At 45.7% G+C, this 27,176-nt stretch overlaps 1 protein-coding gene across 3 annotated transcripts in view; it reads left to right on the forward strand.

Moving 5' to 3' along the window:
- VPS13A (vacuolar protein sorting 13 homolog A) overlaps window positions 1–27,176 on the forward strand; it is a 745,426-nt gene that overhangs the window by 594,165 nt on the left and 124,085 nt on the right. For all 3 annotated transcript variants that reach the window (XM_029616432.1, XM_029616443.1, XM_029616452.1), the window contains exons 61-64: window positions 3,734–3,879; window positions 4,004–4,085; window positions 17,297–17,410; window positions 27,080–27,155. In XM_029616432.1, coding sequence (XP_029472292.1) covers window positions 3,734–3,879; window positions 4,004–4,085; window positions 17,297–17,410; window positions 27,080–27,155 — 418 coding nt within the window. The remainder of the gene's footprint in view (window positions 1–3,733; window positions 3,880–4,003; window positions 4,086–17,296; window positions 17,411–27,079; window positions 27,156–27,176) is intronic.

The following is a 27,176-nucleotide window of genomic DNA, read 5'->3' on the forward strand; positions in this document are numbered from 1 at the left end:
TCAGACACGAATGACACTAACAATACACCATAATGCAATATCTCTATTTCCGAATTCTCCAAAAATTGTGTCAAATTTTCTAAGGAATTTATTTGATTAGCTCCATTATTCCTACCCCCACATAACCCTTTTAAAATCCGGCCCATAGCGTCGGAGCTCCCTCTCCAGATGCTAAAGCAGGGTTAGTTCCTCCCATTTCCACAGAAATGGAGGTGAAAGAAGTTATCCGTTGCTGTCCCACAGGTAAGGGGGGTTCTGGGGGGTAGGCCCTCATCTTGCGTTTTCTTTTTGAAGGCATTAAACAAAAGGTTTAACAAATTTTCTTGGAACGTCCTCTTGCACGACCGCTCACGCCGCCATCTTGGCCCTGGGAGCAGTCATTCATCCAAATGTGATCACTATTGCCAAGCGGCCCCACCACCGTTACTTCTCTCACCAAATCCTGCACTTCACTGAGAATTAGATCTAAAATTGCTCCAATCGGTTTGGTTCCTAAACCAATTGCTCCATAAAACTGTCATTTATTCCATCCATGAACTTTGTCTCTAACATCCTGATGTTTAACTTACCCAGTCAATATTGGGGTAATTGAAATCTCCCATTATTACTGCACTGCCAATTTGGTTAGCTTCCCTAATTTCTCTTAACATTTCACTGTCCGTCTCATCATTTTGGCCAGGTGTATGGTAGTATACTATCACTATACTCTTCCCAATACATAAGGGATTTCTACCCATAAAGATTTGATTGTGCATTTAGTCTCATGCAGGATCTTTATCCTGTTGGACTCTTTGCCATCCCGGACATAAAGCGTCACCCCACCACCAAGATGCTCCTCTCTGTCATTGCAATATAATTTGTACCCTGGTATAGCACTAACCCATTGGTTATCCTCTTTCCACCATGTCTCTGAGATGCTAATTAAGTCTGTCATCATTCACTGCTATACACTCTAATTCTCCCATCTTACTACTTTGACTTCTGGCATTAGCATACAAACATTTCAAAGTGTGTTTTTTTGTTTTTATTAACATTCTGCTTTTCAGTTGACAGGGATAAATTGGAATCTTTTAGCTCAGTTTTTAAATATAGGCACTTGGACTACTTTTCTTTTTATTGGAACCTCTCTGTTGGGATGCCCTAACTCTAATGCTTCAGTAGTATCCTTCAAAGATACCTCCCTCCGAGCCATGCGCTGCTGAGTGACTGTCAGCTTTCCCCTTTGATTTAGTTTAAAAGCTGCTCTGTCTCCTTTTTAAAGGTTAGCGCTAGCAGCCTGGTTCTACCTGGGTCCAGGAAGAGTCCATCCCTTTGGAAAATACTCCCTCTTCCCCAAAAGGTTCCCCAGTTCCTTAAAAAACTGAATCCTTCTTCCTTGCACCATCGTCTCATCCATGCATTGAGACCCGGAGCTCTGCCTGCCTCTGGGGACCTGCGCGTGGAACAGGAAGCCTTTCAGAGAATGCCACCCTGGAGGTTCTGGATTTCAGCTTTCTACCTAATCCAATATTACCCCTTTCCATTTTCCTTTTCTTGTGTATGCTATTTTTCCTGCGTGTGCTTATTTTACAACTTGCATGTATACAGCTTGCAAGGAAACGTCCCCAGTTGGTTGAAGGTCATAGGGGATAGAGCGAGGCCAGATCTGCTTTTGCCTCATTGCATATAGAAACTTATAGTTAGCATTTGTCTGAGAACAGACATGTTACAGATTACAGGTTCACAGCTGCAACTGTTCAAAACCAGGACTGGATCAATCTGACATTGATTATCAATGAGAAGTACTGCTAAAATAATCTTTGTTATGCACATTTCTGCATCATTGATTTAGATAAAGAGGGCAATTTTTTAAATGATTTACACTGGTAGAAAGCATTTTACTCTTGGAAATAGACTGAAAATTACCCACACTCAGTGCCACTAAAAGCTTGCGCATTGTTCCACAACATTCATCCCATTGGCTGTATTAAAAGAAGGTATTCCTGAGGTTTTATTTGTCAGGGAAGGAAAATTGTTTGCATAAATTGCATTTTCAAATCCTTGCATGTACCTTTCCAGCAAAATTCTACCTACACAAAAAAGCAGATACAAGTGTACATACATTGTACTCATGGCACGTGTCAAAGTATATGCAGACTCTTTTCAAAATTGCTGCAAATAGCATGGGTAAAATATATGTGCAGTATTAATGTGGGCAGTTTGAAAATTGCCCCCAAAGCAGTGGTTTCTTCTTGCTCTGCTATAAAGAAGACCTCAATATCATTGTGTTGCACCTTTCATTTGCAAAACTATACAACACTCAGATCTTTGCAGAAAAATCTCTCTGGCATCTCTAGTGCTGGAAATATTTTTATTTATTTTTATTTTTATATACCGACATTCGATCTGAGATATCACATCGGTTTACATTCAGGTACTGTAGGTATTTCTCTATCCCCAGAGGGCTTACAATCTAAGTTTTGTACCTGAGGCAATGGAGGGTAAAGTGACTTGCACAAGGTCACAAGGAGCGACAGCAGGACTCTAACCCTGGTCTCCTGGTTTGTAGCCCACTGCTCTAAGCACTAGGCTATTCCTCCTCCCTATATGGCATTCCTTAATTATATTGCCCAGCAAGTTGCTATATCAGCTCACTATTATTCCAGCACTGCTGCCAATTGATCACATTCTGTAGGCTGGCACAGTAAGTACATTTATTTTTCTGTGATGCCATACAAGTTGCTCACATTACAAAAACCATGTCTCTATTGACATAAAGGAACTCATAACAGCGTGATGTACCTTTCAGGTGAAGCATGTTTTGCTTAGAGGTATTATGTTATACTATCAAAGTTAAAAGTAGTTTTTCATTTTTAGAATATCATACTTTCTAAGCTTCTCTATAGATATGTAAATAAATGTACCCTTCAGTTAAAATTAAAATATTTAGGCAAAGCATTAAAGTGCAAATTATAGAGCTCTATATGGAAACAGAAACACAGAATGTGGCAGCAAGTAAAGATCACCAGGTGCATCTAATCTACCCTTTATTCTTTCCAATTGCAACACCACTAAGGTTACATGATTCAGACTTTGCCACCTAACTGAGAGGAAAGGAAGGCAATTTTCAAAACTGTGTGAGCAGATGAATAGTTTGTGGATACTTTTACCTGCAAATATACCACCAGTTTTTAAAGAGAAAGTGTGTGCACGCTTTCTCTTTGAAAATGAACCAAGAAGAAACAGGCAGAGATTTGCAACTGCTTTATGTGCAGATAGATTTTCCAAGCAAAACAATATGGATAGGGTTTTGAAAATCCAAAACTATGCATATAGCTTTCTCCCCAAATTTACCCCTGCCCTGGGAATGCCACTACTACAATGCAGGTAAAAGTGGGCACATTGTGGAACTACACACATACTTTTTCTCAAAAGCCCATGTACCTGAGTAAGTATTTTTTGAGAATTGTCCTTTTAAGAATCCATTCTGCTTATTCTGTGCTCTCTTAAATTTTGTTCTGGTTTTTTTTCCACTGGGAAGTTATTCAATGCATCCACCACCCAATTATAGGAATTAATATTTTCTTATTTTGATCTTGAGTGAGCCTCTTCTTCTGGATTTTCCTATCTGTTGAAAAATGCTTGTTTTTTGTGCACTATTTATACCTGTGAGGTATTTGAGTGTCTGCCATAACCTCCCCTTTTATTTTTAAATCATGTTTTAATTGTAGTTTTCAAATCCTTTATCCTACAGCTGCATTTAAGTTTTTCACTCAGCTCTGGTGGAGAAGATAGCAACAAACAAGAGAGACAAACAGAACTGATTCCTGTGCAGTCTGTAAACCTCCTCCTGAAAAGTATTGGTGCTACCCTTACAGATGTTCAAGATGTTGTCTTTAAGTATGTTGAAATGTTTCATTCATGTGGTAGAAATAGTATCAGCATTGCTACTATTTATAAATAGCATGTATGTATTTTGCTTTATACTGCAGTAGTGTATATGATATCTGTTTATCATTTGTAGGCTGGCTTATTTTGAGCTTGAAAATCAATTCTATACCACAAAACAACTGCAGTGGGAGGTGATTAGGCATTACTCTAAACAGGTTAGTATGGAAGTGTTCTTCATTTGATAGTATAAAAGAAATAAAGCTGTTCATGTGTGCAGATGTGTGTATATGTATAAATTGTGTGTGGGTGTATATATACTGTGTATATATAGATATATTTGTGCTTGTTTAGATAGATATTTTTATGAATAGTATGTAATCACATACATTTACTGGTTTTATTCCCCTGATAACACTATGATCATGTGTGCAACAAGTATACTAATTTATCTTCCATTTTTCTTATTTATGAGGAGTGCAATATCCAAAGCCTTTTCTGTGGATGAGCTTTAAGAAAATTACCCTTTATGCTTTAATAGCTCAATGATACACAGCAAATTAAATGATTATCAATCGATTCTATACCACTTCTCTTAGCAGCCCCTGTTTTGTTACACAATTGTTCTTTTATAATATATGACCACTAGTTTACTTTGTCTTTTAATCATAGGCAAAGTTGAATCAATTCTGTACCTTTCATCTGACCATAACTATTAATTTGATGGGTAACATTTATGTGTTTTCCTTTATTGTTTAGTCTTATCCAGTACTGTTTGTATACGTTTTGATTTTTTTAAATTATTTATTATGTTAAGCATGGTTTTATATGTGTTTATATGTTTGCATATTTGTTTCATTTGTGTCTATGTAGCCCCTGAAGCAGCTCGATAGAGCAAAACTCAGCCTGAGTCGGGCTTTTTATTACGGATTATATCAATAAATTCCTTGGTGTTTACCAATCTTCTTCGTTTGGTCGCTACCTGCAATATTGGATCGGTTTCCGGTTTATTTCTTTGTGCAATATCCAAAGCCTTTTCTGTGGATGAGCTTTAAGAAAATACTCACCCTGGATAACATTTGTACTTTTACCTACATACTGGGGAGACATTCCTGAGGACAGAGTTATGTAGATCAGGCAACGATGCCCATAGTTATGGATTTTCAAAATTGTGTGCTTTTTTGGTCTGCAAAAAGCAGACACAAATCTCTACTTGTACTTTTTCCCATGGCAATAACCAAAACATAACTATGCATGTAATATTTGTTTCAGTTACTGATAAACTCCACACTAATGCGGGCAGTTTAGCTATTGTGCCCATACTGTGTAGATATAGCATCAGTCGCTTTAATCTTCTTTCAGTCTGTGGCATCCCACAGATTTTCCCCATTGAAGTTACTGGAGCAGGAGAAATTGCATTAAATGTGTGACTTTACCTCAAATTGCCACATATAGGGTCTGAGATCTTCAGACCAAATGCCATATGCAGAATGGTGTTTTGCACTCATCCCATTTCCTACCTAAGGTAGTGCCTAATTCTACCTTTCACAGTCATCCTTCCAAAATATTTCTTATAACTTTATGCCTAGAAGAGAGAAGATGACCTTTATAAATTACACTGCAAAAAAAGTTCTCACTTTTGTTTGGAGCAGTCTAAGTACCTTAGAGCAGTGTTTCTCAAACTTTTCAAACTTAAGTCACACCTACTTTTACAGAAACCCTGTGTGGCACATCAGCCTTTATGGAGCAGGCAGTGTGGGCACAGAGAGAATAAATATGGCCAAAAGAAGAGCTAGGAAAGCATTGAAAAGCCAGATCAGTCTCTTTTCTAAATTTTAAAACAAAAGGAAAGAGGGAGCAGAGCCACATAAATGGAGGAAAAGGGAGAAATCGGTGTGATGCAAGAAGCTGGCTCACCTTGACTACCACATGTTTCTGCCAGTGCTCTTAATCTAATTCTGGTACCAGTAGAGTAAATCATATTTAGTATCCAGGGCATGCTTTCCTCATCTCTCTCAGCTTGAGGATAGGACATGCTGGAAGGACTCAGAGAAAGTGGTGCTGTGTGCAGCACAAAGCTGAATATAGGCATCCATGCCCTGCATGCTGCACATTAATTCTCCTAGAACAAGCAGGATGGTAGTCCTCGCAGATGGGTGACATCATCAGATGGAGCCTGGCATGGAAAACCTTTGTAAAAGTTTCTAGAAGCTTTGACTAGCAAAATGAGTATACCACTATCCGCGCGTCCACATGAGGCCCCCCCTTCAGTCTCTTTCTGTGGTGCAGTTGCCTCACGGGCTTTTGGAGCTCTGCTTCATCTATCTTTTTTGGCTATGAATTAGCAATTTTTCCCGTTCCTTCACTGGATCTCCCTTTAGTCAGCTTATCATCCCGGGTGCAGTAGGTAAAAATGTTCCTCCCTTCTTTGCGGTCAATTCCCGGTGTCCCAACTCCCAGTGGCCCCCGGTCATCAACCGTGTGCTGGCTATTTTTCATGGTATCATCCGGCTTCCGTCTGTGCCCGCGGACCATTTCCATCATGGATCCACATGAGGTCTGTATCTTCTGCCTGGGGGCATCACACGACATCCGAGGGTGTCAACTGTGCGATCAGATGACCCACAAGGGCCGTCGTGCTCGTCTCGACAAAATGGTTCTAAAGAATTTGCTCCATCCACACTCATGTCGGAGTCATCGACACCCGGGAGATAGGTGGAACCGCTCAATACGATTCTCCTCTCCACACTCCCGACGACGTTGTCTAAAGACCAAGAGGCCGGTGACTGGTCCCCTATGGTCTCACCGATCTCCAGGACATCAGGGTCCTCTGCCTCCTCGGCACTGGGGAAAGACCAGGCTGGGCACCGTAGGAGATCCCACAAGCATCGACACCAGTTGCCATCAGCGCACAACTCCAGTTCTGGTGCGGTGTCGGCGGCTGCCGTACTGCCACCGAAGCGACCCTGTGGTATGGAGGTCCCATTCTCCGATAAATCTGGGAGTCCCAGGTGTTCCCCACCGATATTGATGCCGAGCACCATGCCCCCTTGAAGACCTGAGGAGGCACCGGTGATACCTCGTCCTCCTCGCTCAGTCCTGTTCTTACCAGACTTTCAGGAGGAGTTGGATCACAGGGTGCAGAGTGCGGTGCACCAAGCTCTTCAGAGCATCGAGCCGCCCCCATATCAGTGCCGGAGGCTTTGCGGTCTATCCTGGTGCCCCTGCTCGAGCATCTGGATGTCCTTCTGAGTGCCCTCCCGACGCAGCCGGTGCCCGAGGGATCTTAGGTTCCCCAGTAGCCACCGATGCCCCCCTCGGGAGCAATTACCATCACTGGGTCCTCCGAGGAGGAAGACGCATCTGGTGCCTCAGTCCCTGAGCCTTTGCCCGGGGGGGACGATGCTTCAGAATCCTTTTCTGAGATCTCTGACGCCCCCCTGTCAGCCTTCCCCACTGGAGGAAAGGTGTCAGCCCCCTCCGAAGGACCTCTCCTTTGTGGGTTTTGTCAGGGCCATAGCCAAAGGTATTCCCTTCCAGCTTCTCATGGAGGAGGATGCGCGACATAAAATGTTGGAGGTCAGATTTTCAAAATCTGACCGATTACTTAAACTCTAATGTAGAAATTATAGATCATGCTGTGCTTTTTGTTTCTTTTTTTGATGAATCAGCTGTCTCTATGATTATGAAGAATTATTTTAAAAATATAAATGAGTTATACTGTGGAGGTCTTGTCCGAGTATACCCAGACCTAGCAAAGTCTATGCAGCAGCATAGAAAAGAATTTCTACAGATGAGATCTGAGTCGCTAACATTAGGGGGTAGCTTTAAATTACATTACCCCGTAAACATATTATCAAACTGGCCAGATCAGTTAAGGGTTTTCTTGACTGGCAGGAGACTACCTGATGATAATCAAGGGGTTGATAATAATTAAGGGTGTGATTAAGGGCAATATTACATGTAAAGGTTTCTACTAAATATACTCCTCTTAATGTTTCTTTTCTCTCCAGATTTCCTATGTAATAAGAGAATTTTTGAAATGATTATAAGGATTTTGTGGGTTATAAAGGGTTAGAATTTCCACTAATTTCATTTGTATATTGTTGAAAAGATGATAGATAAATTTAAAAAAAAAAAAATGTTGGAGGTCCCCCATTTGTCGACACTCCTAAGGAAATAGTGGCTGTTCCCATCCATGACATCTTCAAGAATCTTCTCCTTCGATGTGGGAACACCCGATAAATCTTTCTAGTGAATAGGAAGGCGGATGCCATTTAACTAGTACAGTAGATTTTGAGAGGTGTCATTTCCCCCATCAGTCTATAGTGATTGAGTCCGCTCTCAAAAAGGCCAAGCGCTCCCATACCCATGCCTCTGCTTCTCCGGGGCGGGAACATAGGAAAATGAATGCTTTGGGTAGGAAGGTTTTTCAGGGCTCTATGCTTATCGCCCGTATTGCTTCATACCAGTTGTACACGACCCAGTACAACCGATACTTGTGGAAGCAGTTCCAGGAACTCGCAGAATGCCTGCCACAGCAGCAACAGGAGTCGATCTCTGCTGTTGTATAGCAGGGTCTGGAAGCTGGAAAACACGAGGTGAGATCCACCTATAATGTTTCTGAGATAGTAGTCTGGGTGGCCACTGTGGGCATTGGTGCCCGTAGGATGGACTGGCTCCGTGCTTCCGACCTTAGACCAGAGGTGTGGGAGAAATTAGCTGACCTCCCATGCACGGGCGAAAACCTTTTTGGGGATAAGGTCAGAAATGCGGTAGCTCAGTTGAAGGATCACCATGAAACTACCCTTCAACAACTCTCCACTAGTGCTTCAGACCCTCCATCCTCTGTCAGGAAATCTTCTAGGCCAAGCTCCAGGAAATTCTTTCACCGGCAGCGGAAATATTAACCCCCTGCCACTCAGTCTCGCACACCCAGTGCTAGCTCCAGGGGCCATTCCTGTCAACAGCGAGTGCCTCGGCCCCAGCCAGCCCCCCAACAGGCCCCGGCCACTGGTTTTTGACTGGAGGCGAGGGAGCACGGGTCAGCAAAACCATACCCCTGATGCTAGATCCCCCAGTGGGAGGCAGAATTCTGTACTTCACCCACCACTGGGTGGCCATCACTTCGGACTACTGGGTTCTTACCATAGTTCACCAGGGGTATCGTGTCAATTTCAGAAGGATCCCAGAGAATTCTCCCCATGTCCATCATGGGGTTTGTCCACCCAGCAGGTCATACTTCGGACAGAGCTATCTGCTCTTCTCGCGACAGGAGTGGTAGAGTCCATTCCTCATCCTCAGCAGGGCTGAGGGTTCTATTCAAGGTATTTCCGCATACTAAAGAGGACTAGGGGCTTGTGCCCCATTCTTGATCTCAGGGTGATGAACAAATTTCTTGCAAGAGAAAAGTTCAAAATAGTTCTCTGTGTACTCCGATTTCCTTCCTCAAAAGAGGAGACTGGCTCTGCTCCCTCGATCTCAAGAACGCATACGCCCACATTACCATCTTCCCCAGACATAGGAAGTATCTTCGCTTTGTGGTGGGGAAAGCTCACTACCAGTACAGGGTGCTGCCTTTTGGTTTGGCCTCAGCCCCTCACATCTTCACCACATGCCTAGCAGTTGTGGCAGTGCACCTCAGGCGTCGTGCTGTGCATGTCTTCCTCTACAAGGACAACTAGCTGGTGAAAAGCAACTCCCATGCAGGGGTGCTGGACGCTTTGGTCCTGACGATGCTGGTGCTACAATCTTTGGGTTTTGTCATCAACTGCCCAAAATCTCACCTCTGCCCGGCTCCCTGGCTGGACACATTCAGGCAAAAGCTTTCATTGGCATCCTTCATTCGCAGCAGTTGGAATGTGAGTGCACACCTTCTGCTTCACTTGCTGGGCTTCATGGCGACCTCGGTCCATGTTATTCCAATAGCCCGTCTTTACATGCGCTGTGCACAATGGACATTGCAGTCGCAATGGCAGCAGGCGTCCCAGTTCCTCGAGTCGCAAGTCTCCATCATACAACCTCTGAGAAGATCTCTGTCCTGGTGGGAGGATCTCTCCAATTTAAAGCAAGGGATTCCCTTCCAGGCTACTCTGCCTCAGGTAGTGCTTACCACCGATGCCTCTCCTCAGGCTGGGGAGCCTATGTGGACAGCATCCACACGCAAGGTCACTGGACTGCTCAAGAAGCTCTCTGCCAGATGAATCACCTGAAGCTCTAAGATGTTTGTTACGCTCTCTGGGCATTCTGGGACCGGTTGTCCAACAAGATTATCCATCCGAAGCGGGACTATCAAGTGGCGATGTGGTATATCAACAAGCAGGTCATGCCTCCTCTGTCAGGAGGCAGTACAGATCTGGTCCTGGGCCCTGTCGCAGGGGATGTCTCTGCATGCGACATATCTACCTGGGACTCTGAAAGTGCTGGCGGACTGCCTAGGCTATTCTTTTCAACCACACGAGTGGCCCCTGGATCCGAAGGTGGCAGCCAGATTTTCCATGTGGGGAACCCCAGACAACTGCAAGGTGAGCAATTTTTGCTCCCTGTTCGCGTGGAAGGTCATATTCCTAGTGATGATTACTTTGCCTCATAGAGTTAGTGAGCTTCAGACCTTAGTTATGTATCCACCATACACAAAGTTCTTCCATGATCGTGTGGTCCTCCATACACACACCAAGTTCCTGCCTAAGGTGGTGACTGATTTTCACCTTCTTTCTGAGGCCTCATTCCCTCATTCAGGGGAATGGGCTCTTCATACACTGAATTGCAAGAGGGCTTTGGAACGCACAGCATGTTATAGGCAATCCTATCAACTCTATTTCTTTTGATAACAGGCTGGGGGTTGCGATGGGCAGACAGACTCTAACTGGCTAGCAGACTGCGAAGAGAATACGTTTTTCACTGAGAGCAGCAGCTGTGATCACGCGGAGGCCTGAGAGCTACAGAGCAGCGATTGTTGTCAGGAGTTGTTTGCTGTGCCCATTGATACCAGGGGATCCGGTGCAGATTGGAGGAGCATTCTGGAGCCAGTAGCCGTGCTTTCTTCTACGTGGCTACAACGGATCTCCCACTTGGTAGGCCTGATGGCGCTGGCATCGCAGCACATCAAATTTGTCGGGCCTACAGCTCGCACCAGATACATTTGGATGCAAGCGCATTTTGCACGGACTGTGCCTCGGGGTGAAGGAACCTCTGCAAAGTCTGCAGGTGGCCAGAGGGTCATATGCTCGGTGGTGCTGGTGGCTGAGGCCCTCGGGGGCCCTAACGATGCAGTGACAGACAGGCAGCAGAAATCTTCCACTCCCGCAGACCCTAGGGACTCCTCTTCCCCGATGGATTAGTCATCAGGAGAGTATTTTGAGGGTGGGGGGATCCAGATGAGGATGTTCCCATGGAGGGGGAGGAGTTCTCTCCGGATTTTGAGTTGCTGTGCCACAAGCCTGTTTGGCCAGGCTGGGAGCGGTGGAGAAGTGTCCTCTGGGAGGAAGCTGCAGTGCCTAACAAAGCGGTCCTGGTTGGTCTCAGGAGGGGGGGGTCCTTGCTTATTTCACCTGGGTCTTGCCTGGTCCTCAGAGGGAGTAAACCTTGAGGATGCCGAGGATCCGGGCGAGCCATTTGTAGCGGGTGGAGATCCGAGGGACGACCCAGGGGGGCGACCTGGCAGCAGGTGATCCAGTCGTTAACCCAGCAGCAGGTAAGGATGTGGCTGACCCAGACAAGTTGCTGGCGACCAAGGGAGATGATCCAAAGGTTATCCGATGGTTCTGTAAGGAGGAATTAAGACCTTTCATTCCCCATGACCCGGAAGAGCAGGGAATCAGCCACCCAGGAGGATTCAGATAATGAAGGTGTGGATCTGGTGCCGGATGGCCTGCAGGGACCACAAAATCTTTTCTATTGCCCAAGGAGATGAAAAAGCTGGTAAAATGGGAGCGGGATACTCCAGAAGCTGGTTTGAAGGTCACTAGGGGGATGGCAAAGTTGTATTCGCTGAAGGAGGAGACCTTAGAACTGCCGAGGCTGCCTAAGATAGATGAGGTGGTCTCACCAGTCACAAAGAAGACCACTATCCCAGTGACGGGGGCAGCTGCGCTGAAGGATGTGCAGGACCGCAAACTGGAAATTGAGTTGAGGAGGATGTTTGAGGTTTCAGCCTTGAGTTTCCAGGTAGAGATTTGTGGTAGTTTGATGCAGAGGGATTATTTGCAATGGGTGCGGAAGGCACAGGAGAAGGAGTCAATGGCAGTGGATCTCAAGCAGGCGGCCTGGTTGGAGGCTGGGGTGGCCTATGTGATGGATGTACTATATGACTCAGGCTGGACATCGGCCAGGAATATGGTCTCTGAAGTAGCAGCTAGGAGATTGCTGTGGTTATATAATTTGTCGGTGGATATATGGTCTAAGTTGCAACTCTGTAATCTTCCTTTCAAGGGAAAGCTGCTGTCTGGAGAAGACCCGGAGCAGTTGATGAGACAACTGGGAGAATCCAAGGGGAATAAGTTGCTGGAGAACAAGAAAGCTGTCAAGAAGACCTTCCTGCCACACTCCTGTTTTCGGGATTTCAGGCATTTTGGGCTGGCAAGAGTGCCTCGGATTTGGGGCAAAGGCAGGCCTCAAGTCGACAGCAGTCCTTTCGGTGTTCCCATAGGACTTCAGGGATGGTTCTGGCCAGGAGACCGGTGAAGGAAAGGCTTTGCAATGAAGTCAGGCAGGTGGATACTATAGAAGGGAGGTTTCCTCTATTCTACAAAGAGTGGGCCAAGATTGTGTCTGACCAGTGGGTCCTGGAGGTGTTAAGAAACAGTTACATATTCACATTTTCTCGTCCTATCAGGGAACCTTTCATGGTATCCCATTGTGTATCTCAAACCAAGCAAGAGACAATACAGGATACACTGCACTGCTTACTTAAGCCTAGACGCCATGTGCCAGTTCCTACATGGGAAAGGGGGCTAGGAAGGTAGTCTTATTTATTTCATGGGTCCCAAGAAAGAGAGTAAGTTCTAGCCCATTCTGGATCTCCAGAAAGTCAACAGGGCCTGCAAGTGCCACGGTTTCGAATGGAGATGTGGATGATAATCGTGGCAGTCTGGAAAGGAGTGTTTCTGGTGACTTTGGACCTGACCGAAGCCTGTTTACATATTCCCATTCAACTGGAGCACCAGAGGTTTTTGCGGTTCATGGTGCTGGGGCAGCATTTCCAGTTTCATAAGTGGGGCCATTGTCAACCCCTTTGGGTTGACAATGGCCCCACATATGTTCACGAAGATGAGGGTGATGGCAGCAGTGGCTCTGAGAAGGGAGGGGATTCATGTCCACACTTATCTGGATGATTGGCTATTTCGAGTAAAATCCGAAAGAGAATGTTGTCAGTCATTGCGCCGGGTGATGGAGATGTTGCAGTAACTCAGTTGGGTGATAAACTTGGCCAAGAGTAATTTTGTGCTGACCCAGTCATTGGACTACTTGGGTGCATGGTTCAATACCCAGACTGACAGGGTCTTTCTCACCCCAGATAGGGTGACAACGTTTCAGGCTCAGATTAGTGCTTTTCTTGAGGCTGCAGTTCCCAAGGCCTGGGATTATTTACAGGTGCTGGGCTCTATGGTGTCTATGCTAGATTTGGTGCCATGGGCGTTTGCCCACCTACAGTCTCTTCAGTGTGTGCTGCTGTCCCATTGGAGTCTGTTGTCAGAGGAGTATCAGAGGTCTTTAATGTTAAAGGGGGAATCCAGATCCACTCTCTCGTGGTGGCTATTTCTCCAAAACTTGGAGCAGAGAGTGGATCTGGAAACCCCAAACAATGTGGGGGTGAACACAGATGCCACCCTCGGTGGTTGAGTGGCGGTCTGTTTAGGACAGACAGTGCAATGTTGGTAGTCACCTACGAAAGCAACCTGATCTATCAATTGTTTGGAAATGAGAGCGGTTCTCTGGACACTGATATTTTTCCTCCCACAGGTCCGGGAACGTGTGTTGCGAATATTCTTGGGCAATGCAACAACAGTGGCATATATCAATAGGCGGAACAAACAGGCAGTCTGTGGCTTTGAATGCTCAGGCGCATTTTGTTTGGGTGGAGTGTCACCTGGAGCGGATAGCAGCTTCTCACATGACTGGTGTGGATAATGTTCAGGCAGATTATCTCAGCAGACAGAAGTTGAATCCAGGAGAAATGGGAGTTGTCAATGAAGGCCTTTGACCTTATTCGGGACCAACAGGACACTCCCCAGCAGGATCTGATGGCATCACAAAGCAATGCCAAAGCGGCGTAGTGGTTCACTCGCAGACGACAGGTCAGAGCCGAAGGCATAGATTCTCTAGTTGTTCCATGGCCAACAGGGAGTCTGCTGTACATTTTTCCTCCATGGCCTTTAATAGACTGTGTGTTACAGTGCTTCAAAAGGCATCTGGGCTGGGTGATTCTCATGGCGCTGGAATGGCTGCTTCATCCGTGGTTCGCAGATCTGATTCATCTTGCAATGGACAGGCCCCTCAAATTGGCTCATCTTCAAAATCTGTTAAAGCAAGGACCTATCTTCTCAGATTGGGCGGATCGCTTTTGTCTCGTGGCTTGGCTTTTGAGAGGAGTCATTTAAGGTTGAAAGGTTACTCGGAGCTGGTGATTACCACGTTGTTTCAGGCTGGGAGACCATCCATGTCTATGATTTATGTCATGTGTGGAGAGTTTTTGAGGCCTCGTTTATAGGGGAAGGCCTGGAGCTGTTAAGGATGAATATTCCTCATATTTTGGCCTTTTTACAGCAGGGTCTGTATGAGGGTCTAGTGTATAATTCCCTTTGAGTGCAAGTGGAGACTTTGGGGTGTCTCAGAGGTAAGCTATAAGGAAGGTCTTTGGAGTTGCATCCGGATGTAGTACGGTTTTTGAAGGGAGCTAAGCATTGCAGCCGCTGTTGCACAGCGGTCTTCCATGTGAACCATTGCGGAGGGCATTGCTAAAGTACCTCACTTTGAAGGTGGTTTTTCTGGTGGCAATTTGTTCAGCCAGGCAAATTTCAGAGCTGCAGGCTTTGTATCCTAGAGAGCCATTTCCGAGGGTTATGGATGATTGGATATTGATACGTACGGTGCCCCCATTTCTTCCTAAGGTAATTTCTTTGTTTCACCTTAACCAAATAGTGGAACTTCCCACATTTCAGAATTCGCCGTCTGACACCCCAAAGGAAAGGGAGCTTCATTTGTTGGACATTCGAGTGCTTATGATATCTGAAGGTCACCAGCAGTTTTCACCGATTAGATCATCTATTTGTATTGTTTGGAGGCATTAAGAAGGGAAATAAAGCTTCTAAGGGCATGAATGCTCGGTGGTTGAAGGAAGCTATCTTTTCAGCCTACATTTATAAAGGTCAAAAAGTTCCTGAGGGATTGGGAGTGCTTTCTACTAGAGCGCAGGCAGCCTCCTAGCTGAGTGTCAGTTGATGTCAACACAGGAGATCTTTAGAGTGACAATGTGGCCTTCACTGCAATCATGACAGGCTGGATGTTTGAGTGCCTGGGGAGCCGAGGTTTGGTGATTGTGTTGAGAGTGGGTCTTTCAGATGCTGCCCAGTGAAGGGGAACTTTGGTACATCCCACTTGTCTGGACTGATTTGGGATATGAACAGGAAAGGAAAATTAGTTCTTACCTGCTAATTTTCATTCCTGAAGTACCCCAGATCAGTTCAGAGACCTGTCCCCTTATCTGCGAAAGACCGTTCTGATTTTGTCAAGATAATCAGATCAATTTTCATTATGTATATATTCAGAGCCTATAGGATGACCAGGTTTGGTTGGTTTCCTTGGGGGTTGATGTGGGGCTCCAACTTAATATTTGATGTTTGCCCTGGGAAGACCATGGTTTTTTGAGTTTTTCACTATAGTAGGCTTGGTTACAAGTCGGTACTGAGGGACTGCAGGTGGCATGCTCGTATATGAAGCAGTGCCTCAAAGCTTTGTTCTTCACCTCTATCTGCTGGTAGGGAAGCAAAACTCACTTGTCTGGACTGATCTGCGGTACTTTAGGAACGAAAATTAGCAGGTAAGAATTGATTTTCCTTTACATTCGTTGGTAAACACTGCCTTACAAAGTCCATCCCCCTTTTGCTTTGATTTTTACCCCAACAAACTCTGCCTTCCTGTCTGTAAACAATTTCTGATTGTCTAGCAGATTGCAACTTTCATTGTTATGCTCTGGCATGCTTGAACCCTGGGGAATACATCAAAGCTTTTGCTTTAAGGCGTGTTATCCCAAATTGACCTCTATAGATGAGATTTGCAAGGTTGGATAGTTGAATTCAGTCCATATGTTCTCCAAACTATTGTCTGGATTAATGCCTCTCATCGGCATTCTAGATTTAAATGATGATGCCAAAGTCCCATCCCTCTAGGGGCCATTTTCATTGGTTTAAAGCCAAGGTGGTCTGTATCTATTTTTTTTTAATTAAAAAAAATATAGAACATGCAAGCAAAAGTTTTTATCTTGATTTTATTTCTTGCAGGTTTTTGTGCTTGTTATATTGGACAATCCTTTGCTAACCAGTTCTATAACTATATTTCCAGTAGATATGATTATCTGTGGAGCAAGTTTAGGACTTGTCCTTTTTCCTGTTGTGATTTCCACAACTTGCTGGTTTTAACACCATCCAGCGGTGTATGGACATTGATAAAGTTCTAATCTAGACCTTAGGAGAAACTCTTTTTCATCAAACACATGACTGGTCACATGGCCCATCAACTGTACATTGTTAGAATGCTGTTTACAGATAAATAATTGCTGTGTGTGCATACACATACAGAGGGTAATTATTAACCTGTAATAATTATACTTGTGTATGTATACCCCGAACCTGCCTTGAGTTTATTCCAGAGCCAATATGGCTACTAAAGTATGTGGAGTGTGGTTTATATTGTTTTAAAGAGCAAACCAAGAATTGCCATTGTACATGAGCTTTGGAGACCTCAGATCTGAAGAAGATGGCTGTGAGGCCTGGAAAGCTTGTGTGTGTACACACAAAATATGTAAGCTCATATGCACAATAATATCTATATAATGCATTTATTTTTTTTAATAATACTTTAAAATAGTACTACCGTGGCTAAAATGAAAAACCATTAATTATATATCAATTGTAGAATTAAAAAAATCCTGGGAAATTGAAAGTAAATCCTTAATACCATTGCAGCTGTATTTGCCTGAATATTTTTTCTCTTTAGTTCTGAATTTCAGTTGCAAATTTCCTATGCCTGGGAACTGCTAGTATTGTGGAAAGGGTTTGTGATCAAAATCCATAACTGATTATTTTTTTAGCCTGTATGTTTGTGTGTGTGAGCATCTGTTTTTTTTATCCAGTCAGAATTAATAGGATTGCATTCAATGTTATGTGGTTTTAGCTAAAAGATTTTTATATTTTTCTGTTAATTTTCTCTTTAGGCTATTAAACAAATGTATGTTCTTATTCTTGGATTGGATGTTTTGGGCAATCCATTTGGATTTTTTAGAGACTTGACTGAAGGAGTAGAAGCATTTTTCTATGAACCCTACCAGGTAAGTTTCTCATTTTTTAAGTGTTTAGATGGTCTCTTTTATTTTTAAACTTATCAGGAGTGCATGGCCATCTAGCCTTGTTTCAACAGATAAACCAATGATCAGATTGCCCTGAAAACTGGAATGCAAAAGTTGGGGAGGTTGCTTATTTGAATGTGATGGACTAAAACATTTGGTGCACAGATTTCCTTTCTTTGGGATTGAGACCTTACCAGCCCTAGCATGTGCTACACAAATTTAACATACCATATTACACTGTTTCTGTAGACGAAAATGAATTAGGCCATAGTATCTGGAGCAAAAGCTGAATGTGTGCAATGCACAATTACTGGATAAATTAACTTCACTCCCTCATATATGTAGACCCAGTGGGTGTACATAACTATTACATGTTTTTCTGTCTAAACATGACACTTGCAGAATTTGGTATCATTTTAATATCATCCTGCACAGGATTTATTAAACTTATAAATTGCTTCTCCATGTCATGCACAAAATAATGTACATCATATATATAAATACCATATGCAACACAATTAATAAATGAAACATCACAATTAAACACAGAAATCAAAGTAGCAATAAATAAATATAGCCTCATTAGCTTCAATAAATGCAAATCTAAAATCCCTTAGGAACATCTTTAAAAAAAAATACATATTATAAAATAAAACAATAGAATTGAGTGATATGATTGGCAGCTATGTATGTGACATATTGTAATTGTATCACTGCAATTTCAGCTATGATTCTATAAACATTTTATAATGCATTTCACACAGGATCTAGAAAATATGAGCAATAAAGAGTGTGAAAACAAAACTAGAACATGTGGTTCAGAGTAATAGGAGGGTATTGAAAAGAATTTCCCTGTACGTACCAGGATTAGTCCAGACTACTGGGTTATGCCTCCCTTCCAGAAGTTGGAGTCAGAGAAAAGCTGAAAAGCACCCCCCCATATAACCTGGTGTGCCACCTGCGATCCCTCAGTATTTCTCTGACTCCAGCAGATTGAGAGAGCATAACCTGCGGTCCTGACTATATCTAAATTTCCTGGGATTTTTCGTCCGACAGATTTGATTTCTGAGGAAAGCCTTTGACTAGATCAACTTTATAAAAAAAAAAAAAATAGTGCATACTGAATTGTTGTTTTGATTTTTGATCTCTGCAAATCTTTTGAGCGTGTGAGAGAAGCAGCTAGCTGCAGGCAGGCGAGGCAGGGCATTACCCTACAGCCGTTTACCCGGAGAGTTGAACACTAACCTGCAGGTCAATACAGTAATGTGCGGCCGTGGTTACCCTGTTTCTAACCCGCCTTCTACTCACAATTTGGCCGCGTTAGCCCAACCCGCGATTCACTATCCCCTTTAACCCATTCTTACCGCCTCTTTAAATCAACGAGTAACCCCTTCCGCCTGCGGCATGTATATGAGATGTAAATGATCGGATTAGCTATTCCCCCCCCATTCAGTAACGCGCGCCCCAACTATTGCCTTTTTAACCTGCAGTTTAGCCGCGCGTTTAACCTGCTAATTTACTACCTACCCCTACCCCCTGCATTAGAGGCAGGGGTAAGGGTACACTGCAAACTTTTCCCCAAAAGGAAACCTAAAAACCTAAAATCCCCTCCTCCCGAAGCGACTCTACATGTTACCAACTTACTTTTTGTTGCTTTTTCAGCCCTTTCAGCCTTCTTTGCCGTCCTCCGGAGGGGGCGGCGAAAGCGGCTTCCAGCGGTCCCTGCGCAGGTCCCGGTTCTCCTGGCTCAGCCGCTCCAGCTGCACCTCCAGCTCCTCGATGCGCCACCGCTGCATCTCCAATAACTTCTGCTGGCTCTCAATGATGTTGTTCAGCTCCAGCAGGTACTCCGCGGCACGGTTCGGGCTCTCGGCTCCAATGGCTAGAGCCAGCGAAGCGCATGACATCACGGCGCGAGCGAAGCTAAGCATACTTTCATTGGCTTGAGCGCATAAATTGACGGGTGCTCAAGCCAATGAAAGCACATGGACGGGCGTGCCGTGACGTCACACCCGCGCGTTCATGTGCTTTCATTGGCTTGAGCGCCCGTCAATTTGGGTGCTCAAGCCAATGAAAGTATGCTTAGCTTCGCTCGCGCCGTGACGTCATGCGCTTCGGAGCCAAGAGCCCGAACCGCACAGTGGAGTACCTGCTGGAGCTGAACAACATCATCGAGAGCCAGCAGAAGTTATTGGAGACTTAGCGGCGGTGCATCGAGGAGCTGGAGGTGCAGCTGGAGCGGCTGAGCCAGGAGAACCGGGACCTGCGCAGGGACCGCTGGAAGCCACTTTCACTGCCGGCTGCCCCCTCCGGAGGATGGCAGAGAAGGCTGAAAAAAGCAACAAAAAGTAAGTTGGTACATGTCGAGTCGCTTCGGGAGGAGGGGATTTTAGGTTTTCTTGGGTTAAAGTTGGGATCCACTTCCTGGTGCCTGTCTTCACGGACGCTTCTTGGACGCGGCTTGCATTTGCAAGCTATTTAAATACAGTATCGAGCGGTAGGTGAGCAGGACTGTGCGTGCGGCAAGCATGGGTGCACCCGGCACTAACTCAGCTCTTCCTACCGCTCCTTACTGTATCGGCCCACTGGTGAGCTGAGGGGGAAAACTTACTGGTAGACCGGTCACTCTCCCCCTCCTTTGACAACTCAGAGACACGAAATTCCTCTGATTCTTTAGCTTGGCTACTCAGAGAGGATTGTTCCTGGAATTTGTGGGCTGAGTAAAAGAAAAAACAAAAAACAAAGGAGTTTATTTTAAACGCGCCTGTTTCTTTTCTCAGCCCTAGCCTGCCACGTTCTCCCGGGCCTCCGGAGGGGGTGGAGTGTTCACCCAGCTGCTTTGCGCATTTTGCCTATGCCGCATGGGTCAGTGTGTGGAGCTTGTGGGGAGCCGGGAACCCGGCTCTCCCGCGAAGGCCTGTATTCCCGGGGGTGAGGGGCCTTCGCGGCGATCGATTTCAACCCGTGGGGGGCAGCCTTGCAGCGTCCGCGTGGATTGCGTGGCGAACAGTCAGCTGGGAAGCAGAGGCCTGGCCCGCTCCCAATCGGTGCGGGAGCGGCGGCCATCTTGCCTCCATCGGACGGCGATGCTGATTTGGCTGAGGGAGAGGATCTCCCTCCTCTCTCCTCGCTGGCTTTAAGCCCACAACGACCGCGCGAATTACCTTCGGACTCGGCTCCTCCTCCAACCTTACCCCCGGGGGGGGAGGGGAGGGGGACCTTAAAGAGGCAACACCCGTTTTCCTCCCAATTTGTGTTACTTTTGCATAAAGCTTATGTAGAAGCAGAAGCTGACTGGGAATCCCAGTCTCCTATCCAGGCTAAACTTTTTAGGGCTTCTGCAGACATGGGGAGGTCTGAACCTCGGACTTCCCGCTCTGCCCCGGGGGATGGACTACCTAGCCTTCTTCCACCTGCGGATCCGGTGCCTCAGGACCCCTCCACCCAGGATGTGAGTGATGAGGTAGACAGTGCCGCTCCGGTGGAGTGGAATGATCCGCAGGTGCTCTGTTTGTTCTGCAGGGAGGAACTGGATCCCTTGATTTCCCATGTGCTTCAGGAACTGGAGATTCCAGACCTGCAAGCTGTGCCGATTCTTCTCCAGGAGATTCAGTTTTGTCAGGGCTTTGAGCCCCACCTCAAACTTTTCCTTTTCATCCAAAGCTTTTCCAGCTTGTGGCCCGAGAATGGGATACACCTGAGGCCTCCTTGCGGGTTAGCAGGGCTATGGAAAAACTTTATCCGCTCCCTAATGAATCTCTCGACCTTCTTAAGATTCCTAAGGTAGACTCGGCGGTCACGGCCATAGCCAAGCATACAACTATCCCTGTGACGGGAGGCATAGCGCTCAAGGACCTCCAGGATAGGAAGCTGGAAGTTTTGTTTAAGCGGATTTTTGAAGTGTCCACCTTATGTAGCAGCCTCATGCAGAGGGCTACTCTCCGTTGGGTTCAACAAATGCTCATGACCCAGGACCTTCCCCTGGGAGAGGCCGAGCAGGCAAACCACATGGAATCAGCGGTAGCCTACACTGCAGATGCTTTGTATGATCTCCTTCGTACTTCTGCCCACACTATGTCTTTGGCACTTTCTGCAAGGCGACTGCTATGTCTCCGTAACTGGTCGGCAGATGCCTCTTCTAAGTCTCAGCTGGGTTCCTTTCCTTTTCGGGGCAAACTTTTATTTGGGGACGAGCTCAAGCAGCTCATAAAAGCCTTGGGGGACAACAAGGTTTACAAGCTCCCAGAAGACAAACCCAGATCGGCCTGCTCGCCTGGCGCCTTTAGGGGCCGTTTTCGAGGACAACGCCGTTTCCGTTCTAGTAGGGGTTGTTCTTCTTATGCCCCTAGGCAATCGTCTACAAGGGCGCAATCATGGGCGCATTCCTTTCGTGGCAGGCAGCCTCAGCATGCTGGAGCCTCTCATGCCTTCACCCCCAACAAAGCTCCCCAAAAAAGGGGTGCCGGCCAATTCCTCAGTCCCAAAGATCGGGGGCCGACTCTCCCGGTTTCGCGAGGAATGGGTCAAGATTACCTCAGACCAGTGGGTTCTAGATATTATAAGTCACGGTTACGCTTTGGATTTTGCTCAACCCCCTTCGCGATATCTTCCTAGAATCTCCCTGCGGGCCTCCACTGAAGCAACAAGTGGTTCTTCAAACGTTGTCCCGGTTGAAGGCCCTAGGAGCCATTGTTTCGGTTCCCATGGCCGAATGTCAGACCAGTCGCTACTCCATTTATTTCGTGGTTCCCAAGAAGGAGGGCTCTTTCCAGCCGATTTTGGACCTCAAACAGGTCAACAGGGTGTTGCGTGTTCCTCTGTTTCACATAGAGATGTTGAGGTCGGTCATTGCGGCAGTCCACAAAGGTGAATTTTTAGCTTCTTTGGATCTGACGGAAGCTTACCTCCACATAGGGATCCAAAAACACCATCAGAGGTTCCTGCAGTTCATGATCATGGGGACAGCATTACCAGTTTCGCACCATACCCGTCGGGCTGGCAACGGCTCCCCGCGTTTTCACCAAGGTGATGGTGGAATGGCAGCGAGCCTTCGGCGGGAAGGGATCTTGGTACATTCCTACCTGGACGACTGGCTCACAAGAGCAAAGTCGGAGGACCTTTGTGCAGAAGTGGTTCACTTGGTTTTGCGTCGCCTACATTCCCTAGGATGGGTCGTCAATCATGCAAAGAGCCAGCTGGTTCCATCCCAGGTGTTGGAATTTCTAGGAGCCCGATTCGACACTGCCGTGGGCAAGGTTTCACAGCCTCTGGTAAGGATGGAGCAGTTAATGTCTCAGGTATGGCGCCTGTTGACTCTTCCCTCACCCATGGTGTTGGGACTATTTGCAGGTTCTTGGTTTTATGGCATCTACCCTGGAATTGGTTCCTTGGGCTTTTGCGCATATGAGACCTTTGCAGAGGGCGCTGCTTTCTTGTTGGGATCCCAAGTCGGAAGAGTTCCACCTGCCATTACCACTGCTAGAACCGGCCAGATCCAGTCTGGATTGGTGGCTGACCCCGGATCACTTACTTCAAGGGGTGGACCTGGAGACTCCTCAATGGATAATTGTGATGACGGATGCCAGCCTGACCGGTTGGGGGGCGGTCTGTCAATCAAGGTCAGCGCAGGGCCTTTGGACACCGTTGCAAACCAAGTGGTCCGTCAATCGCTTAGAGACCAGGGCGGTTTGTCTAGCACTGCACCAATTTCTTCCCCTTGGCTGCCACCAGGCGGTATGGATTCTCTCCGACAATGCGACCACCATGGCTTACATAAACCGTCAAGAAGTCGCCCCATGGCCGCCGAAGCGGACATGTTAATGACCTGGGCAGAACGCAATCTGACCCGCATAGCTGCATCTCACATAGCCGGGGTTGACAACGTTCAGGCAGACTTCCTCAGCCGCCGGCGGCTAGATCCTGGAGAATGGGAGCTGTCCGGCGAGGCGATGCGGCTGCTATTGAGCCGGTGGGGGACCCCTCACCTAGACTTAATGGCGACTCGTCTGAACGCGAAAGCATCTTGTTTCTTCAGTTGCAGAAGGGATCACAGATCGGAAGGGGTGGATGCCCTGGTTCTTCCATGGCCTCCACACATTCTCCTTTATGTGTTTCCTCCTTGGCCGTTGGTGGGAAAGGTTTTGCGACGAATAGAATCTCATCAGGGGCAGGTAATTCTGGTGGCCCCGGAGTGGCCACGAAGACCGTGGTTCACCGATCTGATCAACCTAGCGGTGGACGGTCCCTTGTGCCTCGGTCATCTGCAGAACCTCCTCCAGCAGGGTCCAGTATTTTTCGATCAGGCTGACCGCTTCTGTCTAGCGGCTTGGCTTATGAGAGGAGGCAATTAAGAAAGAAGGGTTACTCTGAGGCGGTTATTACCACTCTTCTCCGTGCTCAAAAAAACGTCTACATCTATCACCTACGTTCGGGTATGGAAGGTGTTTGATTCTTGGTGCCGTGGGTTGAGTTTGTCCCCGCGGCAGGCCACTATTCACATTCTTGCCTTCTTGCAGGACGGCTTACGGAAGGGTTTGGTGTACAGTTCACTCTGGGTGCAGGTAGCGGCCTTGGGCTGCTTTCGAGGTAAGGTTGATGGTGCTTCCATTGCTGCTCACCCGGATGTGGCACGATTCTTAAAGGGTGCCAAGCACTTGAAGCCGCCAGTGCGTGCGATCTGTCCGTCCTGGAGTTTAAATTTGGTTCTCCTTAGCCTTTGCGGGTCCCCCTTTGAACCTTTGAAGCGGGCTACGTTGAAGGATTTAACGCTTAAAACAGTGTTTCTCGCGGCTATCTGTTCGGCTAGACTGGTTTCGGAGCTCCAAGCCTTGTCATGTCGAGAGCCTTTTCTGCTATCTCTGATTCTGGGATTTCTCTTCGGACAGTGCCCTCATTCCTTCCAAAGGTAGTCTCGGCATTTCATGTCAACCATTCAGTCGAGTTGCCAGCATTCTCTGATGAGTATAAGGATCTGAGGAGGTTAGATGTCCGTAGAGTCCTCTTGCGGTACTTGGAGGTAACTAATCCGTTTCAATTGTCTGATCGCCTTTTTGTTTTGTGGAGTGGTCCTAAGAAAGGGACTAAGGCTTCTAAAGCTACTATTGCCCGCTGGTTGAAAGACGCTATTGCTTCAGCTTACATATGTCATGGGCGCCCAGTACCGGATGGTCTTAAGGCGCATTCTCTTAGGTCACAAGCAGCGTCCTGGGCAGAAAGTCAATGTGTCTCGCCCCAAGAGATTTGTCGGGCGGCCACTTGGAAATCTTTGCGCACGTTTGCTAAACATTACCGATTGGATGTGCGGGATCCAAAGGTGGATTCTTTTGGCAGCAGTGTGCTTCGCGCGGGACTTTCCAGGTCCCACCCCTTTTAGGGCAGCTTGGGTACATCCCAGCAGTCTGGACTGATCCTGGTACGTACAGGGAAAGGAAAATTAGTTCTTACCTGTTAATTTTCATTCCTGTAGTACCAAGGATCAGTCCAGACGCCCGCCCATAGACAGGAGAGTCCGCTCAGCTACTTGTATTTCTCTTGGCAGATTTTTCGAAGACTACCCATCTCCGCGACATAGTTCCTTTTGTCACAAGTTATAGTTTTTTAAGAGGTTAATGCAAGTTCTAGTTTTTCAAGAGGTTAATGTTTGACTTAATCTAGTCATTGGTTGGTAAAAAAAAAATAAAATAAATAATAACAGCCATTCATTCTGCTTTGATATTGATTATACTGAGGGATCACAGGTGGCACACCAGGTTATATGGGGGGTGCTTTTCAGCTTTTCTCTGACTCCATCTGCTGGAAGGGAGGCATAGCCCAGCAGTCTGGGCTGATCCTTGGTACTACAGGGATGAAAATTAACAGGTAAGAACTAATTTTCCTTTATCTTTCATGGCAATTTATTTCTGCCATGGAACATCGTTTTCCCATAGACATCCTAAGACAGAAAATATGAGAAAATATTTTCAATTCTCCATATCCATTTTATAATGTGGAAATCTAGGGCACGTATTGTAATATATATTCTTCCGATTGTTACACTCGCCATTTCACGGTTAAGTGAGTAGTTGAGAGCATAAGAGCATAATTGCCTTGTTGGGTCAAACCAAGGTTCATTGAGCCTAGCATCTTGTCTCCAGCAGTGACCAAATCAGATTGCAAGTACCTGGGAGATCCCACAGATTCCTGATGCTTACTCCTAGGGATAGCAATAGCTTTCTTTAGTCTACCTGGCTATAATGTTATGGACTTTTCCTCCAGGAACTCGTTTAAACCTTGCTGTCCTTGATCATGTCCTCTGGCAACAGATTTCACAGCTTGATGGTGCACTGAGTGAAAAAGTTATTTCTATGACTTGTTTTGAATCCTGTGGTGGTTAGTTTATGGGGAAACACTTGTTTTGGTATTTGAAAGGATAAGTAACCATCCTTTATTTACCTGTTCCACACCACTCATGATTTTCTAAACTTTTTTCATGCCCCTTCTCAGCCATCTCTTTTCCAAGCTGAAGAGCTTTAGCCTGCGTATCCTCTCATCATGGAAGAGATATTCCATCCCCTTCATCATTTTTGTTGCCCTCTTCTGTACCTTTACTAGTTCCATTATGTTTTTGATATGGAGTGACATAATACTCAAGGTGCAGTCACACCATGGCTCAATACAGAAGCAATATATTTTCTGTTGTATTCTCCATTCCTCTTTGGATCACTCCTAATAAAGAACCCAGCTTCATCTACCTGTAGCTGGGATTGTTTTTCCCTATGTTCTTCACTTTGCACTTTTCTGTATTAAATTTCTTCTGCCATTCAGTTGTCCAGTCTCCTGGTCTCACAAGGTCCTTTTGCAGTTCCTTGAAATCTGCTGCCATTTTAACAAATTTGTATCATCTGTAAATTCTATCACTTCACTCATCATTCCCCTTTCCAGATCTTTATGAATATGTAAACCAGCTCAGGTCCCTATGGTACTCCATTAATGATTTTTCTCCATTTGGAAAACTATTTTGTCCTACCCTCAGTTTCTGGCCTTTTAACCAGTTACTAATCCACAATAGAACACTGCCTCATATCCCATGTCTTTGTAATTTCCTGAGGAATCCCTCATGGGGGACTTTGTAGAACCCTTTGGAGTTCTTTAATACTACAGAGTGAGAGTTAAAAATTGGCAGCCCAAAAATATATGTACATGCCATTTTTGTCCAACAGCATTTGGATTTTAGGAAAGAATCTGTGCAACAAAGTGCTTGGTATAATTTTAAATGATTAAAGAATTATAGCTGTCTTGTCTTCAGCAACATGTAGAGCCAAGCGGAAACAAACATGGTTTACCTGGGCTTGTTCATAAACAACAAACATCATTGATTTTGTGTGTGAATATTATACATATGAATGTTCATAACTGCCACAAATCAATTACCATGTATGTTATCTTTTACACCTTTCAGAGGCCACAGTGGATTTAAATTGTTTTATTATATTAAAATGAATTCCACACACTATAGATATGTTGTATCTTTTTATTGAATCAATTTGATATATTTGTGATTTAACTTTTAACAGTTATACTCCTTCATCAAGTCAAATAACTAACGCAGCAATCCCACTACTGAACTGTAAAAGTTGGTCAGTATTCTGTGTGTTCTTTATTGTTCATTTTTAGGGAGCTATTCAAGGTCCCGAAGAGTTTGTTGAAGGAATGGCGCTTGGTGTTAAAGCATTGGTGGGAGGAGCTGTCGGTAAGTTGAAAACATTCTCTG

This window comes from Rhinatrema bivittatum, chromosome 1 (genome assembly GCF_901001135.1).
Source record: "Rhinatrema bivittatum chromosome 1, aRhiBiv1.1, whole genome shotgun sequence".
NCBI classification, from domain to species: Eukaryota; Metazoa; Chordata; class Amphibia; order Gymnophiona; family Rhinatrematidae; genus Rhinatrema; species Rhinatrema bivittatum.